The 17,933-nt window shown below is 36.5% G+C and overlaps 1 protein-coding gene and 1 long non-coding RNA gene across 3 annotated transcripts in view; one reads left to right on the top strand and one right to left on the bottom strand.

Annotated features, from left to right (window-relative positions):
- LOC126020055 (uncharacterized) overlaps nucleotides 1-17,933 on the top strand; it is a 1,004,964-nt gene that overhangs the window by 360,252 nt on the left and 626,779 nt on the right. The window lies entirely within an intron of this gene.
- Nucleotides 1-17,933, bottom strand: part of PALS2 (protein associated with LIN7 2, MAGUK p55 family member) — a 110,544-nt gene that overhangs the window by 33,337 nt on the left and 59,274 nt on the right. For both annotated transcript variants that reach the window (XM_049781445.1, XM_049781446.1), the window contains exons 4-5: nucleotides 8,248-8,400; nucleotides 7,080-7,307 (exon numbers count right to left, since the gene is read on the bottom strand). In XM_049781445.1, coding sequence (XP_049637402.1) covers nucleotides 7,080-7,307; nucleotides 8,248-8,400 — 381 coding nt within the window. The remainder of the gene's footprint in view (nucleotides 1-7,079; nucleotides 7,308-8,247; nucleotides 8,401-17,933) is intronic.

Genomic DNA, 17,933 nt, shown 5'->3' with positions numbered 1-17,933 from the left:
CTGGGCTTTGAACCACTGTCCCTCTGCATGCAAAGCAAACGCCTTACTCCATGCTATCTCTCCGGCCCAAGAGTAATTATTTTTTAAGTAAACATTAACAAATAATAGTACAAGTACTAAGAAAACAAATATTGCAAAGGAACTGTGGTCTCCACAAATGACAGTAAATAACAAGATAAATTATATGGACATTAAATGACTGAATAAACAGGCCACAATAACTATTGTAAAAGTGGCTAGTAATTTGTTTGGGAAAGCTGGCTGAACATAAAGAGTTGCTCACACATCCTCAGTTTCAAAGCATAATCTTAGTTCACTTAAGTCTGCACATCAGAATGAAGGACAAGGCTGTGAACTCAGCAATCAGACTTGATAATAAATTCCAATGACAACATCAGAGATGTTCAAGGAGGTTGTTTTCCTAATGATTTTCAAAGTGCCTGAACTTGAACACTAGTTTAAATATAGACACAAATACATGTATTTTGAGATCAGCAAGGTGGCTGGAGTATGTTTAGTTAGAACCTTTCAGAAGCTGGGGAGACAGTACAGCAGGTAGAGTGCTTGCCTTGCATGTAGTCAACCCAGTTTCAAAGCCTAACAGCCCCATATGGTTCCTCAAGTCCTGCCAGGAATGATCCCTGAGCACAGAACCAGGAGTAAGTTCTGAGTATCTATGTGTATAACCCTAAAACAAAAGCAAACAACTTTCAAAGGTAATTCACAACTGGAGCTGGTAAATACCTCCCCTGGGGAGTCACAAATTAAAGCTTCTATTAGTTTAAATATATCATAATTATGCTAATATCAACTCACTGATTACTTGAGAATCCTACTTGAATTCCTGGTCAATATACTGCCTTCATTGCTCTACTTCTCATATTAGTTTAACAATATACAAAATAGACATGAAAGAGCTACCCAAAACTGACATTTGAAATAGAAATCATTAGATCTTAGTATAAGAGAACAGTTAATTATGAATATGTTAAATTTCTTCTTAGTGTGACTATACCAATTTACACTGCCACCTACAATGTAGAAAAAATACTGTGGACTCAGATCTTCCTGCTCACATCCTATTGTGGCCGATCACTCAGGTTTCCCTGCCAAGGTAATCTTGTGTTCCTAAACTCTTTACTCCTTGCAGGGTTTTACAGTAGCTGCATGCATTCTTATTATTTTGTTTTTGGGCTATAGTCACAGTGTTCAGAACTTACTCCTGGTTCTGAACTCAGGGAATTATTCCTACAGGAGATCAGGGGACCATATGGGATGCCAGAGATCAATCTCAGGTAGACAGCATGCAAGAAAAATATCCTATCTACTGTACTACTTATTGCTCAGGCTCCTCTATATGCATGCTCAAGTAACTAGGAATTTAGTTTTTCCAAATTTCAAAAAAAAAAAAGTATGCTATCTGAATGTATTCTTTCAGAATTTATATGGTTGTTAGCATGTTTCTAGTTATATTTGTTGACTTGTTCCAGGAAATCATTAGATCTTAGTATAAGAGAACACTTACTTATGAATATGCTAAATTTCTTCTTAGTGTGACTATACCAATTTACACTGCCACCTACAATGTAGAAAAAATACTGTGGACTCAGATCTATCATTTTGGGAGAATGAATGCTATAAAATAATATCTTGCCAGAGATATTTAACATTTCTATGTTGACTGATCAATTCTTTCTTTACATGATTTGTATGTGCAGTGTAAAAGAGGATTACCATGTCATATATTATTTCTACCAATGTATGTATGTATCTGAACATGTATGTATATGTGATCTTTGGGCTCTCTATTGCACTGCTCTCATTTTATTTCTATGCCAATATACATCTTAATTCCTAAACATTAATAATAGGCTTCCATTATTGCCTTTTCACCTGAAAATTATATGAGTTATTCATATCATCAAATATCTTGAATTAAAATTTTATTGGCATATATTAAATCTACAAGTCAATGAGGAAGTCTGATATTTTTTACAATACTATCTTTCTGTCCACAATCATAACACAGATCTATTTATTCTTTACCATAATTCTCTGTCTAGAAGTTGTGAAAATTTGTGTTAGAGCTACTACTCTATAAAAGTGATAGTCTTTAACTCTTGTAAATGATATTATATTTCTAGATGTTTACTGAGTACAAAAAACAAATAAATTCTATATTGATCTTACTTTAAGTACCCTGATAAATTATTGTTTATAGTAGAGGAGGTTTCTGCGCAAAAACTTATTATTTGGGAGTAGTTTTATTTCCTCCCTGCAAAGTTTCATTCTATAATTTATTCTAGTCTGTGTTATAGAACTTTCAATAAAATATTGAATACATTTAGGGTTAGTGACCATCCTTCTCTAATTATGTATTTTTTTTAAACTAGGAAAAGACTGCTTGTTTTTGGACCACACTCAATGGTGCACAAGAATAACTACTAGTTATTAATAGGTTACTAGTAATAACTACATGCTCAGGGGACCATTTGCAGTACCAGGGATCAAACCTAGTCACAGTACTACACACTATATTATTTTTCCCTCCTTAAGACTTTACTAGAAATTTACTTGTAATACTTGTAAATTTATTTTCTGACTTCCCTTGAATTAATTGCAAATGAGTAACTGTGTATAAGCCATAACTTTTTTTTTTTTTTTTTTTGTCACACCAGGCAGTGCTCAGGGGTTATTCCTGGCTCCAGGCTCAGAAATTGCTCCTGGCAGGCAAGGGGGACCATATGGGATGCCGGGATTTGAACCGATGACCTCCTGAATGAAAGGCAAACGCTTTACCTCCATGCTATCTCTCCGGCCCCAAGCCATAACTTAAAAGCAGCAGCTGTAGGTAGAGTAGGACAGGGATTCAGAATTTTTAATATAGAAACTATTTCTTTTTACTTTATTATAGTATAAGCCAAAATATGTTTAAACTCAAAAATCTCAACGTTTATACTTTTTCAAAAAAGTTGAGTCTTCTGTTTGCTTCACTACTGGAACCCTCATCAACATTCTAAACAAGATCACTATCAAGTGGTATTTTTCCATCCAGCTTCTGCCAGAGTCCTTAAGCTTGTCAACACCAAGCTGGTTTAAAATGCTGGGTAGTGTTTCTGTACATTGCTTTGTCTCAGCATGGCTGGTAATAGTAAGAGCATTTGTTGCTGAGCTCCAGGAGTGGCAGAACCATTAAAGTGGATCACTGTTCCCTGGTGTGCCAACAAACCTATTCCTTTAATACCAGAGGTCATTGTTTTCTTCCTAACCTGCTTAGAACTGGGTATTTTAATTTTCCATTCTAACAGACATTTGTGAAACCACCTGTTGCTCTCTATATCTTATGAGGGCTGTTCTATAGTTTGAGCAATGCACAATTGTGCCTGAGATGTGGCAAGCTTCCCTTTGTTTATGTTGAATTTTGTACATCTTGTTAGAGAGAAAGTGAGGTTCATGCAAACTAGCTGAGTGTTCAGGTTCTGATTTGAAAGAGAATGCATATAACAGTCAACTAGTCATAAAAAGTTTTATTCTGGTTTTCTTTAGCAATAAGTAGCTGATGCTTTCTCTTGGTCCCTGATCATGGTCACTACCGAAACCTAAACTTGGGATCCATGGTTTCTAGTGTGTACTGCCCAAAGGGATTCAAACCTTTAGTTTGGGGGTATACACTTAAGTGTACTATCAAATCTGACCTCCATCATCTGCCCAACCCTAACAGACACACATACATGTATTGATGTTTACATGTCTTCAAAAAGATTTTCTTTTTGAGCCATATCTTGTGATGCTCAAGGCTTATTCCAGGAGTGAACAGACATCATTCTTGACAGTGGGGGAGACCATATGCAATGCTCAGATCAAAGCTGGGTTAGTCATATGCAAGGCAAGAACCTTAATACCTATACTATCTGTCCCTGTCTTTAAAATTAATGATATCATGCTTATAATTTTATCTTATTTTTCGTTAATTTACTTTAAGATTCAGTCTTCCCATGTTATATGTATAATATAGTTCATTAATATTTATGAGCAGTTTTTCCATACACTTATTTCCTTATATATATATATATACATATCCATTCTAATGTATATATTAAAGAAACAAAATTTTAAAAACACTAAGATTAAGAAAATTTCTCCCATTCCTAATTTATAATTTTTAAATATTACAAATAGTTACTAAATTTAATCATTATCTTTGGAGGCCTTTTAATTTGTCAATGTGTTTAATTATGTGTAAGGACTTTCTAACATGAAATCTTTCTTTTGGGGGGTGGGGTTTGGGCTACACCCAGTTACACTCAGGGATGACTCCTGGCTATGCTCACAGAAATCAGTCCTGGCTTGGGGGAGCATATGGGACACCGGGGATCGAACCGAGATTTGTCCTGGATGCGCCAAGTGCAAGGCAAATGCCCTACTGCTGCGCTATGGCTCTGGCCCCAAACATGAAAACCTTTCTAGAATAGGTGAGAAGCCCATCTTGGACCCGTTTATTCATTGCTTTTACATATCATTAATGTTCATTTGCTAATATTTTCTTGAGAATTTTTTCAAGTACATAAAATAAAACTTTAATTTCTCTCATGTTTTGGAGAGCTGAAACAAAGATGAGTAACCCTAATGAACAAATAAAATTATGAACCTCCTTAAATAAGTCAGCCTATATATAAGTAAAATAACTTCAGAAATAACTATAATGTTTAACTTACTCTGATCTTCAAAGTTAAAAATGATTTGGGGATTTTAGTAAGCACTGCAGTGATTCTGATAAAAATGATTTGTTGACAATGTTTTAAACACCACCACCTTGGTCAGAAGAGTTTCCATCTGAAACTGTCATTCCCATCTGAGGAAAGTCTAAAAAGGGTGTAAGAGAAATGAATGGTCGAGTTCCTAGTAAGAGAGATGGGTGATAAAGGCTAAACATCCTGGCTTCGCAATTTGCTCCCTTAAGAAGAGAATATAGACCTTCCTTCTCCATGGTAAGGCAGGAATAAGACTGTCTGTTTGGAATGCTTCCCCCACTCTGCTCAAAATTCCTTCTCCCTCTCTGAAAGGCTGAACAAAAAGAGGAATTTGAAAAGGCGCAAGATGGGAAAAATTTTGTAGTTAAGATAGGGTTAACTATCCTTGCATGTCACATTATTAGAATAGTACAAGAGACACAGAATCTATAGGGAAATTTGGGCAAAGCCCCACCTACTGAAATGACAAAAAATAATTTTGCTATTTAAGTGAACTATCAGAATTTTGTAGACTGGACACTGCAGAAAAGACTTCTTGATGCTCATAATTAACACATAGTTAAAAACATTCTTATTTTCTGTTTTCCACTCTACGCAGGTCTAAAAGTCAGTGTGTTATATTATGGTGGAAGTGGAGGAGAGAGGAGGAACACCAAGTAATTTAATTTAATTGGTCTGGTTAAGTTAACTGGTCCTTTTAAATCTCATCGACCAAAGATGTGACCAGTTAAATACTTGATGGAAGTGGTTGGGAGCTGAAATTGGGAAAAGGTCTCAGGGACGCTCCAACCAAGTGCGCTCTTCATTCCCCCTCCTCACCTCTTATGCCCTGGCAAAAGGTCAGATATTGGAAAACCAGGGAAAGCCAAAAGGATCAGGAGCCCCTGGGCTACTACCTAGGAGAGGCACTGCTCTGCAAGACACTAAAGCCCCAGCAAAAGGACAGAGGCTCCAGGGTTCCAGCTGCAGACCTGAGACCCAGAAGCTGTCCACACGTTAAATACAGACTGATGTTCACTGGAGGAGAGGGAACTGAGAAAGGACAGGACAAGAAAGTAGTAATGGGCAGGACAAGATAGAGACCTGGACATTAGCAAGAGACCTAAAACCATTCACTTAACCTCTATAATTATACAATCTGGAGTTTTGTATGCAAATCTTTCATGTAATTCTCAAACTCAGAAATAAAACTCAGGATTCACAAACTCAGAAATATGGGGCCGGGCGCGGTGGTGCTAGAGGTAAGGTGTCTGCCTTGCCAGTGCTAGCCTAGGACGGACTGCGGTTCAATTCCCCGGCGTCCCATATGGTCCCCCAAGCCAGGAGCGACTTCTGAGCTCGTAGCCAGGAGTAACCCCTGAGCATTACTGGGTGTGGTCCAAAAACCAAAAAAAAAAAAAAGAAAAAATATGACTCTTGAATTTGTGGTTAATACATATGATATGATCATATTTTGCAACTGATTCTTAGGTTAAATATTATTAAACTTTCTTTTGATTTGGGGCTCCACCCAACTATGCTCAGGGATTATTCTGCACTCTATGGACCCTAAAAGGTGCCAGAGACTGAGACTGATTTATGGGTCTGCTGTGTGACTCAAGTGCCTTACCCGGCTCATCCTATGTTTTGACCCCCAAGGAAGGGAACATTGAATGCCAGTGGTCATCTAGAGCTGTGTTAAGTGAATTTCAAAAAAAAAAAAAAAAAACACAGAGAGAGAGATAGATGCTCCTGGCTTTGGACACTGGGGGATCGAACCGCTCTATGTTAGCATTCTACGTTAGCGTGTGCAAGGCAAATGCCCTACTGGTTGTGCCACCGGGTCTGGGCCCATCAAGAGTCTTTTCAAGATGTACTCATCTTCCTTTCTGGCTTCCTTCTCTATTTAGATCATCAAATACAAGCTCAGCCGGGGGGGGGGGGGGGAGGGGACAGGGGACACGACTGAGACATTCTTATCCTCACATCCTGGAACAAAAAAGGTGTAAAAAAACAAATAGCAAAAGGCTATACTTTACCTTTACTTTACTTCATAAAGGCTTTACTTTACACTAAAAGGCTTTATATCTTTTTCTGATACCTAGCTGCAACTTATGCAATGCCGGAGGTTCATAGTATTCTTAAGTATATTATTTTTACTACTTCTTTTATAATAGTAACAGTGTTAATTGGTTTTATTGAAAATTCAAAATTCACCCATAATGAGATAATTCAGAACAATTAAATTACAGGCTATTTTTTTTCTCTTTAGCAAAAGGGGAATAACAGGTGGTTATATGATTCAAGACATAAGTTAATATTAATGTTACCAAGAATTTTATTGCTAACCTGTTGAGGAATAATGGTATCTCTATAGCTTGGCAAAATTTTTAGGGTAACACTTCCACTGATATTTTTCAGTAATTCTTGTAATTCCTTTGGATTGTTTCCAACCTCATGGCCATTGACTTCTTTGATGATATCTCCCACATGAAGCAGACCTTGCCGGTCTATCATTCCTCCATGAAGAATTCTAGCAATCACCAGGTCATTATTTTCAACCCTAAATGTTACACCCTAAGGAAAAGTAAGGAACAAAATTATATGGTTTGGAGTTATTAGCAACATACTTTAAATATATACAACCAGATACATCAATGTTTAAGAAAAAAACTCTAAAAACTAAAGGTAGAAATCCTTTCTACATTTTACATGTCCTCTCATCTCAATGTTTTAATTCCATTACACAGGGACAAATGTGGTAACAGTATCTCATTTAGAAAGGAAGGAAGGAAGTACTTTTGAGCAGAATGTATGCCAACCTTGCATATGCCAACCCAGCACCACATAGGGTTCCTTGAGCATTGCCATGAAACCTAGGCATAGTTAGGAGTAAACTCCAAGCACCACTAGAAGTGCTCAGGTCCCCCAAGCAAACAAAAAATTTAAACAAAGAGAAACCATTCAAAAATCTGCACAGCATTAACCTTTAAAATGACTCATCTATCAGGATCCCTTTCTACACATAACAGGAAGTTCAAGAGAGCAAGAAGAGCTCAATGTGTGCTTTGATGGTCTGACTTTTCTCTCTCTCTTTTTTTTCTTTTTCCAAATATAGTCAAGATCCAGAAATAAAAACCTCAACAGTGTTGTAAACATCACTATTATCAAGATGATCTACGATGGTTTCACTATTTTTCAATAACTTCTAATGACATCATCATTAGCAGGCAAACTAAGTTGATTTCTTCAAAGGATATGGAGGAAAGTCGAGTAGATATTTTTTGAAAATTTAAATTCAAACTTTTGCCTCTTAGTTTGGATTTTTAATTGGGGCTACATCAGTCTGAGATGGTGTCCGCTGTGTACTTATACATAAGCCAAAGATACTGATAATGCATTGTAAGTCATGAAGTTAAAAACAAATGTTAATAATGAAACAAATTATGAAAAAATAAGACTAAGTCCCAAGTATGTCAGATTTCAATTTTAAGTGGGCACTGATTTATCTACTCACCAGTGGTTCTCCAGCTCTTTTGTGAATACCAAGAATACGAATGGCATCTACAGGTAGTAACTGATTATTGATAGAAGCATTATTTATTTCTGGGCTTGATGGAGGTGAATCATAACACTTGGACGCCACAATGTCATGAGCTTCCAGGAGGGACTATAGAATTCAAACAATCTATAGTTAGTAATAACTGATAGAATATGTTATTATAAAAAATAACTGTCATTATGGCAATTCAACATTAAAGCTTTCTAAGGCATACATTTTTTTCTTTTTATTACTAGTTTATAACATTAAATATGTTAAGGTCTAGTAAAGCTTACATCTTTATGTCATATAAACCACCAAAGTTCCAGTGCCATTTAAGCACCACAAAGACCCCACTAGCCATCCATTGCCCCCTCTCCTTTTCCCTCATGTAGCCAGTTTTTCACTGGTTTTGTTTTCTGCTATTTGCTTTATTTACACTCTACAATATGAGTGAATCAATTTTTTTCATTTCCTTATTTCACTAGGCATAATTAGCTCAAGTTAAATTAATTTTGTTTCAAACAGCATGATTTTACCTGTTATGTGGAAGAGTAGTAATTTCATTGAGTATATATATATATATATATATATATATATATATATATATATATATATATATATGTGTTGTATATAATACAATAATCATCTGTCTATGGCCAGTTGATATGTTGCTGTTGTGGTAAATAATTATTTATTATAAACATAGAGATGCAAATATCAAGTGGGTACTTTCATATTCTTTGATATGTCTATTAAAGGCATCACAAGGTCATATAGTATTTGTTTTTAATTGAAGGAATCACCATACCATTTTCCATAAAGGCTGTATGAATTTGCATTCCCATCAACAGTGTACAAAGGATTCCCTTTTTTCCACATCCTTTACCAACATTTGTTGTTACTAATCTTCTTTTAGGTTTTGTTTCTCTCTCTCTCTCTCTTTCTCACTCTCTCTCTCTCTCCCCCCCTCTCTCTCTTTCAGGGAGAGAGAGAGGGGGGGAGAGAGAGAGAGAGAGATCCAGTGATGCTCAACGTGTTCAATCTTTTTAATGTAGACCAACCTCACAGGAATAAGATAAAGTATCATAGTGAATTGATTTGTTTCCTAATATAAGTGATAATACTCTATTTCTTCTCTGGAGAATTATATTCTTGTCTTTTGCCCATTTCTTTTACTCTCCTTAGGATTTTATTAGATCTTTTGAGTCAAGGAGACAAACAAACACATATTTTATCCAGCACATGGGGTTGCTCTGAAGCTAAGCCCCAATAAAGTACTCTGACAAGCATAACCTTAGAGCTTCCTATGCTCATGCCATGGTATTGGAGAAGGTTGGTGATTGTTGCCCTTCATTGGCATTCTAGTGCCTATTTCCAGGTACCTGCTCCTCAGCAATATAGCCTTCATCTTCTACCCAGAATGCTCTCTTCTCTTCCCAGAGCATTCTATTCTTCCCACAGGGACTTTTTATCTTCCCATAGCTTTGCCCATTTTTTGGTTGGGTTGCTTGTTCCTTTGTTGTTGAGTTATGTAAGTTTTTTATAAAAATTACATATACATACATAAACATATTCTGGATATCAATCCCTTGTGAAATTTATGAATGTGCAAATGTTTTCTCCTAATTGCTAGGTTACCATTATAATTCTGGTAGGGCTTTTGCTCATTTATTTATTTATTTATTTATTTTGGCTATTGTAAAAGCTCTTTAATTTTATACAGTCTTATCTGTTTACTGCTTTTGTTTCCCTTGCTACTGAAATTGAGCCTACAAATACATCTTTAGTCATGGAATGCAATAGACATCTACATTTTCTTCTTTGTATTGAATGGTTTGGAGTCAAAAGGAAGTCTTTAGCCCATTTTAAGTATAGTATATAGTATCAGAGATCAAGTTTCACTTGATATATCTGAAGATATATATTATTAAATTTCTATGTAGTTAAATCAAATTAAATCAAATCTTTAAGAACTAAATCTATATTTTCAAGTATAATACAATGTAAGCATTGGATTTCATTTTCTTAATGTGTCACCATCATCAATATTTAATATTTACATTCCTATTATCATACAAACTCAATTGACAGTGATCCTAAGTTTTGTCCCCAAATTATCAACAAATTACATTTTTACACATACAAAAATATCTTTTAAAAAATGTTCAAGGGCCAGGGAGATTTCTCAGTGTTTAGGACCATATCTTGCATGCATAGGCTTCCAAGTTATTATAGTCAGCAATACCCACCCACCCACCTACCATAATAAAGCTGAACATGAGCATTGAACTATCTAGATGATACTGCCCAGTAACTGTGGAAGTAGCCTTCTGTGGCAACCCCCAAGGCATCCCATTAAAATTTTCCAGAAAGGGGGATAAATATCAACATCTTTTACCAGTGTTAGAAAATTTTATGGTATTATAAAGGTTAAAATCTATAAAAGATCTACTGAGTGGGAAAATAAGTCAATAATACTTATATTATCTTTTTTGAGGGGTTGGGCCGCACCCAGTGATGCTCAGGGGTTACTCCTGGCTATGTGTTCAGAAATTGCTCCTGGCTTGGGGGGACAATATGGGACGCAGGGGGATCAAACTGCAGTCGATCCTAGGCTATCGTGGGCAAGGCAGATGCTTTACTGCTTGTGCCACCGATCCAGCTATTATCTTTCACTATCTATGTTTACAATAGAATGCTATATACATTCTATAATGTTAGTTTACTATCAATTTCTTAAATCTTTGTGCTTTTTTATTTAAAATATGAAATTCTGGGGCCGGAGAGATAGCATGGAGGTAAGGCGTTTACCTTTCATGCAGAAGGTCATCGGTTCGAATCCCGGCATCCTATATGGTCCCCTGTGCCTGCCAGGAGCAATTTCTGAGCACGGAGCCAGGAAAAACCCCTGAGCACTGCAGGTGTGACCCAAAAACCACAAAAAAAAAAAAAAAAAAAAAAAAGAAACTCTACACATTTTACTACAAATAAAACTAAAAATAAAACACCTTTCTTTTTTGTTTGTTTTAACTGAATGAAATACAAAATAAACTAAAACAGAAATAAGGAATGCTAACAGGTTCAGAATATAAGTGATCAACTAACTTATCACCTTACTTGGCCATTATAAAAATATCTATCAATTGAAGTAAAATTTCAAGAAGAAAATTCACAACTCCATATGTAATAAATTAATATAAATACTATTCAAATTTCTAACCTGTCTTGTTTTTCTTTTTTTTTTTTTAACCTGTCTTGTTTTAAACTGAATTTTTCTTAGTCGGTATTATCTGCTCCTCTCCTTAAAAAACTCACACATTGAAAACTCTAGTTGTATATCTCTGGTCCAGAATCTGGTCATGAGTCTCAGACTTATATAGTAAAAAATATCCCATCACAGACCAAATACACTATAAATTGTTAATAATTAAGGCTTGTAAAAGGGACTGTAATTAAGGCTGGATCATATTAAATCCTAAAAATTCCTAAGAACACCATAGTATTTAATAAACTAAAGGAATAAAAAAAACCCATGTTACCATTTGTGATTACTATGGGGGGTGAGACAGGAGCATCCCAGCAGTATTTGAGGAGTTGAGACCATTTCTGGTGACATTTGACCCAATATCAGGGTATGGCAGATCAGTGCCAGGGTGTAGGGAAGTGGTGCTATGTGTGAACTTTGGTGCCAGGTACTATCAGGGCCACCTCCCAAGTCATTCCTTCAGGGTTATCCCTATTGATGCTTGTAGAGGAAGGCATTATGCCATGCCAGAGATTTGACTCGACTTCTGAACACAGAACTACTTCTTCAGCCTGAGACTATTTTAACTAAGTCTTTACTCTTAACATTGACAATGGGAAAGATCAACTGTTTTCCTGACTTTTTAGAAGGTAACTAAATTATAAGGCAACTGAAAAAGGGCCAGTTAATGAAAGAAATGTTCTATATGAGAGTATCAGTTATTAAATGCAGAATGAAAGAATTTGAAAAATGTTACTGTGCAATTGGCAATAAATGGACTCAGGCAGGGGTTATTTGTCTTCATCAGGAGGTGCCTGGCATTTCTATGTCATAATAAAAGTGAACTGTATTTTTTCTTTAGAGAGAGGGTATTTTAAAACATGGATATCTATGTGAACACTAACAGCCGTGGGCCAATCAGTGTAATACAGATTCTGGTGCAGTGTATGTGTAGTGCTTAGGACACATCCTATTTCAACCTTTTTGTTTACGAGAAATTGAAAGTAAACTAAAGAACAGTGTTGAAAGCAACCAGATCAATACAAGGAGTAGGACCTGGTATAGAGAAATGGATGAGAACAACACAGTTCCTCTGTAAGTCAAAATCTTATGCAACGAGGAAGAGTCCAAGTTGGTACCACAAGCAAACCTCCAATAAATGTCCATATGCATAAATTAGTTGTTTAGTATTTTTTTGAGGGGGTGTCACACCCAGCAGTGCTCAGGGGCTACTCCTGGCTCTATGCTCAGAAATTGCTCTTGGCAGGTTCATATGGGATGCTGGGATTCGAACCATCGTCCTTCTGCATGCAAGGTCATCTCCATGCTATCTCTCTGGCCCCTGTAGTTGTATTGTATTTTGAAAGGAAAAAAGGAAGTGCTTGATGTATACTACATCAGATAGAGATACATTATTTTAATCATAGTGGCTTACATATCATTGACAATAATATTTTTGGTACATATTAACATAAAATCAGGGGAATTCCCATCACTGAATTGCCCTCCCTCCATCTCCATTGCCATCCTACCTCCCATATCCTCCTCCCTCACCCTCGGGGCTGCCAGAATAAGTGGTTCCCTCTGTGCCTAGCTTACTACTTAGTGGTCCTACCCCTGTTTGGTTTTGGTACCTGCCTTATTTCCCACTCTAATTGGGAGGCGGGACTAGATAGTTCAAGTTATGTGGTTTTGTTTGAAGAAGAGAAAAGTAATAAACTGGGGAAAAAAATCAAATACGCCAAAAATGGGCGTAGTCCTTCTGGAGGCTCTCATCCTAGGTTGGAGAGACGAAGGGGAAAAAGAAGGTGAAACACCACAACAGTACAGAAAGAGGTGTCAAATAAAATATCCAGTGAACACTCCAACAATAAAGATAAGCACCACATAACAGCCATGGTCTTGAGATAAATAAAACATGGCAGAGCACATAAAGGAAGAAAAGAAAAGAAAAAAACAAATATAAATGGAGACAACAACTTCAATATCTACACCAAAACAAAGAAATCAATAAAGACTAGATAAATAAGAAAAATTGTTTTGTGCTTTTTGCTTTTTTCCCCCCTTTTTCCTTCCCTCCTGCACAGGCACGGACTTCTGTTTTTTGAATGTCTCACCTCATCCATACTCAAGGATGAGTACTTACTGCTCTCAGAATTAAGTCCCAGTATCTTAATGTGCCTTTATAAGTCGTAATCGACTGCAGTATACAGAGAGACTGATGTCTGATTCACACCTATGATACTGATTTATGTACGAACCTTGATCTCACTGAGAAGTTTCATATTTTGCAGTAATATTGTTAGCGAGTGATGCGATGCTGTTTCTGAGAAAAAACCAAGGGGCCCTTCTCAAAGATATGAGATGATATGTCCTTGTGGTTTGGATTTGCATTTTCTGAATGGTAAGAGATAATTTCATGTGACTACTGGCCATCTGCATAGCTTCTTTGGAAGAAGTATTGACTTAGAATTTCTGTCCATTTTTGCGTATATTTGTTTTATTTTGGAGCCAATCAGGCAGTACAACCAGAATTGGTGCTGGGGATCAAACCTGAGTCAGTCATATGCTCGATGAGTGCCTTACCCATTGTACTCTCTTTCCAGCCCCATCCGCCCATTTTAAAGCTAGTCGGCTGTTGCAGTCTTTGTTGACCTATGAGAATTTCAGAACATTTAAGAGAATAGTCTCTTATTGAATTTGTGAGTTGCATTTTATTCTCCCTTTGCATTTGCTACCTTTTCATTTCTCTAAAGGTTTCCTTCACTTTACATACATTTTTTAGCAGATAGGACTTCATTTGCTAATTTTTGCTTTTGTGTTACTTACTGGTGAAATAAAATTCCAGAATAACTCTGGATTCAATGTAAATGAGCCAATAGTTTCCTCTATGTATCTTGTCTTTTAAAACATTTTAAATTGATTTTTATGTCTAAGTAAGTTTTATCTAGTTTCATTCTTTTGCATGTGGCTCCCCAGTTTCCTTAACACCATTTATTGAAGAGATGTTCTTTTCTACATTATAAGTTCAAAGAAAAGAGAAGCCTCCTGTACTGTCAATGGGAATGTAAATGGATGTAATCACCATGGAAACCATTGTGGACATGCTACCCCAAATTAAATAAATCACCAAATATGCTCCCCACACTGAAAACAGAGATGTACAGTTCCAATATTATTCATTCTTATTCCAATAATGGGAAATACACTATTCCACCTCTGAGTATTAACCCAAATAATGTAAAAAACACAAACTCAGATATACATGCACTCCAATGTTTATATAACATTACTTTCAATAATCAAATAGAGGAATAATCCAAGTGCCATTAAAGAATAAATGATGGGGCCGGAGAGATAGCATGGAGGTAAGGCGTTTGCCTTTCATGCATGAGGTCATCGGTTTGAATCCTGGCGCCCCATATGGTCCCCGGTGCCTGCCAGGAGCAATTTCTGAGCCTGGAGCCAGGAATAACCTCTGAGCACTGCCGGGTGTGACCCAAAAAACCACAAAAAAAAAAAAAAAAAAAAAAAAGAATAAATGAGATTGTATGCAACCAAATTCTGCATACTCAAAGAATACCAGCTAAGAAGACCCAAGAAAAGCACCCATACCACATCCTAGTTACGATGACAAATCCCACAGATAGGAATAGAATACTGAAAACAGCAAGATCAAAAAGGGAAATTACATTCAAAGGAGCACCCTTAAGATTTACAGCAGATCTGTTACAAAAAAATCCTCAAGGCCAGAAGGCAGTGGTGGGATTTAGTGACAAAACTCAACAAAAGGAATGCATCACCTAGAATACTGCACCCAGCCAGAATCACTTTCAGGTTGAAAAGAAGTATACATATCTTCATCGATAAACAACAGCTCAGAAACTTTACAGACTCAAAATCAGTCTTAAAGAAAAGCGGAAAGGTCTTCTTTAAGACAAGACAGACCAACAGACATATAAAACTTCTACACAAAGATGACACTAAATCCCAGGACAATTATCTCTTACCATCAATGGAATAAATGCACCAGTTAAGAGACACACAGCAGCAAAATGGATAAAAAAAGCTGAATCCAAATCTCTGCTACCTAAAAGAAACACATCTGGATAGTCAGAACAAACATAGACTCAAAATCAAAGGTTGGAGGTCAATCATCCAAGCAAACTACTCCATTAAAAAAGCTGAAGTGGTTGGGGCCGGAGAGATAATATGGAGGTAGGGTGTTTGCCTTGCATGCAGAAGGATGGTGGTTCGAATCCCGGTGTCCCATATGGTCCCTGAGACTGCCAGGAGCGATTTCTGAGCATAGAGTCAGAAGTAGCCCCTGAGCGCTGCCAGGTGTGACCCTAAAAGCAAAAACCAAAAAAAAAAAACCCTCCAAAAAAAAAACTTGAAGTGGCCATATTACTATCAGATGACACAAACTTTAGACTTAGAAAAGTTATAAGGAACAAAGATGAACATTTCATAAAAAATGGGTGGGGAGGAGGGAGATTTGGGACTTGGGTGATGGGAATGTTGCACTGGTGATGGGTGGTGTTCCTTTTATGACTGAAACCCAAACACAATCATGTATGTAATCAAGGTGTTTAAATAAAAAAAAAAAATTAAAAAAAAATAAATTAAAAAAAAAAAATCAAGGGATATGTAAAACGGGAAGAAATCTCACTCCTAAACATACATGCATCCAATAAGTAACCAGCAAAATACTTCATACAATTGTTGACAAACCTGAAAGAATACATTAATATTAATACAGTAACAGTGGGAGACCTCAACACTGCCCTGTCATACCTTGATAGGTCAACCAGGCTGAACCCCAACAAGAATATACTTGCTCTTGAGCCAGAGAGGTGGCGTTAGAGGTAAGATGGCTGCCTTGCAAGCAGTAGCCTAGAACGGACCGCAGTTCGATCCCCCTGCGTCTCATATAGTCCCTCCAAGCCAAGAACAATTTCTGAGCATATAGCCAGGAGTAACCTCTGAGCGTCACCAAAAACAAAAAAAAAAAACCCCAAAGAAACAAAAACACACTCACAAAAAAGAATATACTAGCTCTGAAAGGAGAAATAGAAAAAAACCGGTCTAGTAGATATAAATAGGGCACTCAATCCCCAGAAAACTAGATACACATTCTTCTTCAATGCACATGGGACATTCTCCAGGATAGGCCACATGCTGGTCCATAAAACATGCCTCCATAAAATTAAGATGACAGAAATTGTACAGATTGCCATCTCAGATCACAAGGCAATAAAATTAGAAGTGAATTACAAAGGAACACAGAAGAAAAACTTCAACACCTGGAAATTAAACAGCTCAGGCATGACTGAACAACCAGGGGGTCAGAGATGAAATCAAAGAGGAAATCAAAAGATTCCTGGAAACAAATGAAAATGAAGATATAAATTATCGGAATTTGTGGGACATAGAGAAGGCACTACTAAGAGGAAGATTTATAGCTATGCAAGCACAAGTCAGGAGGAAGAAGGGGTGTACATAAGTAACTTATGATGCACCTTGTAAAATTAGAAAATAATCAAAAAGGAACCAAAAGTAGGTAGCAGAAGAAAATAATAAAGCTTAGAGCAGAAATCAGTGAAATGGAAATCCAAGAAACAATCTGAAAGATGAACAAAAGCAAAAGCTGGTTCTATGAAAAAGTAAACAAGATTGATAAACCACTAACAAAACTCACAAAAAGGGAGAGAAAGAAGCTTAATTATCTGGACAAGAAATGAAAAGGGGGAGATCATTACAGATACTGCAGAGATTCAAAGGGTAATCAGAGACTACCTTGAGAAACTCTATGCCACGAAACATGAGAACCTGAAAGAAATGGATAAATTCTTGAACTTTATAATCTTCAGGTTTGAATCAGTATGATCTAGCATATCTAAACAGACCCATCTGTTTAGAAATTAAAATGGTAATCAAAAATCTTCCCCAAAACAAAAGCCCCTGTCCAGATGGATTCACCAACAAATTATTTCAAACCTTTCAAGAGAAACTACTACCAATCTATAGCATTAAATAATGGGAGGGTCTCAGGTAGGAACACCTAAATCCAGAGTGGAGTTACATCAATCCTTTTCAGGCTCTTTCATGAAATTGAAGAAATAGGGACACTCTCAAATAGTTTTTCTGAAGCTAACATCACCCTGATACCAAATCAGACAGTATGCTGCCCCCTCCAAAAAAATCAAATCAAAACAAAAAAACTAGAGAAAATATCCTTGATAAACACAGATACAAAGATACTCAACAAAATCCTGGCAAACAGAATCCAACGCTTCATCAAGAAGGTCATACACCACAACCAAGTAGGCTTCATTCCAGAAATGCAAGGATAGTTTAATATATGTAAATCAATCAACATAATACACCATATCAACAAAAGAAAAAATAAAAA

The sequence above is a fragment of the Suncus etruscus genome, chromosome 10 (assembly GCF_024139225.1).
Source record: "Suncus etruscus isolate mSunEtr1 chromosome 10, mSunEtr1.pri.cur, whole genome shotgun sequence".
NCBI classification, from domain to species: domain Eukaryota; kingdom Metazoa; phylum Chordata; class Mammalia; order Eulipotyphla; family Soricidae; genus Suncus; species Suncus etruscus.
This window is presented reverse-complemented; position numbering and strand designations above follow the sequence as displayed.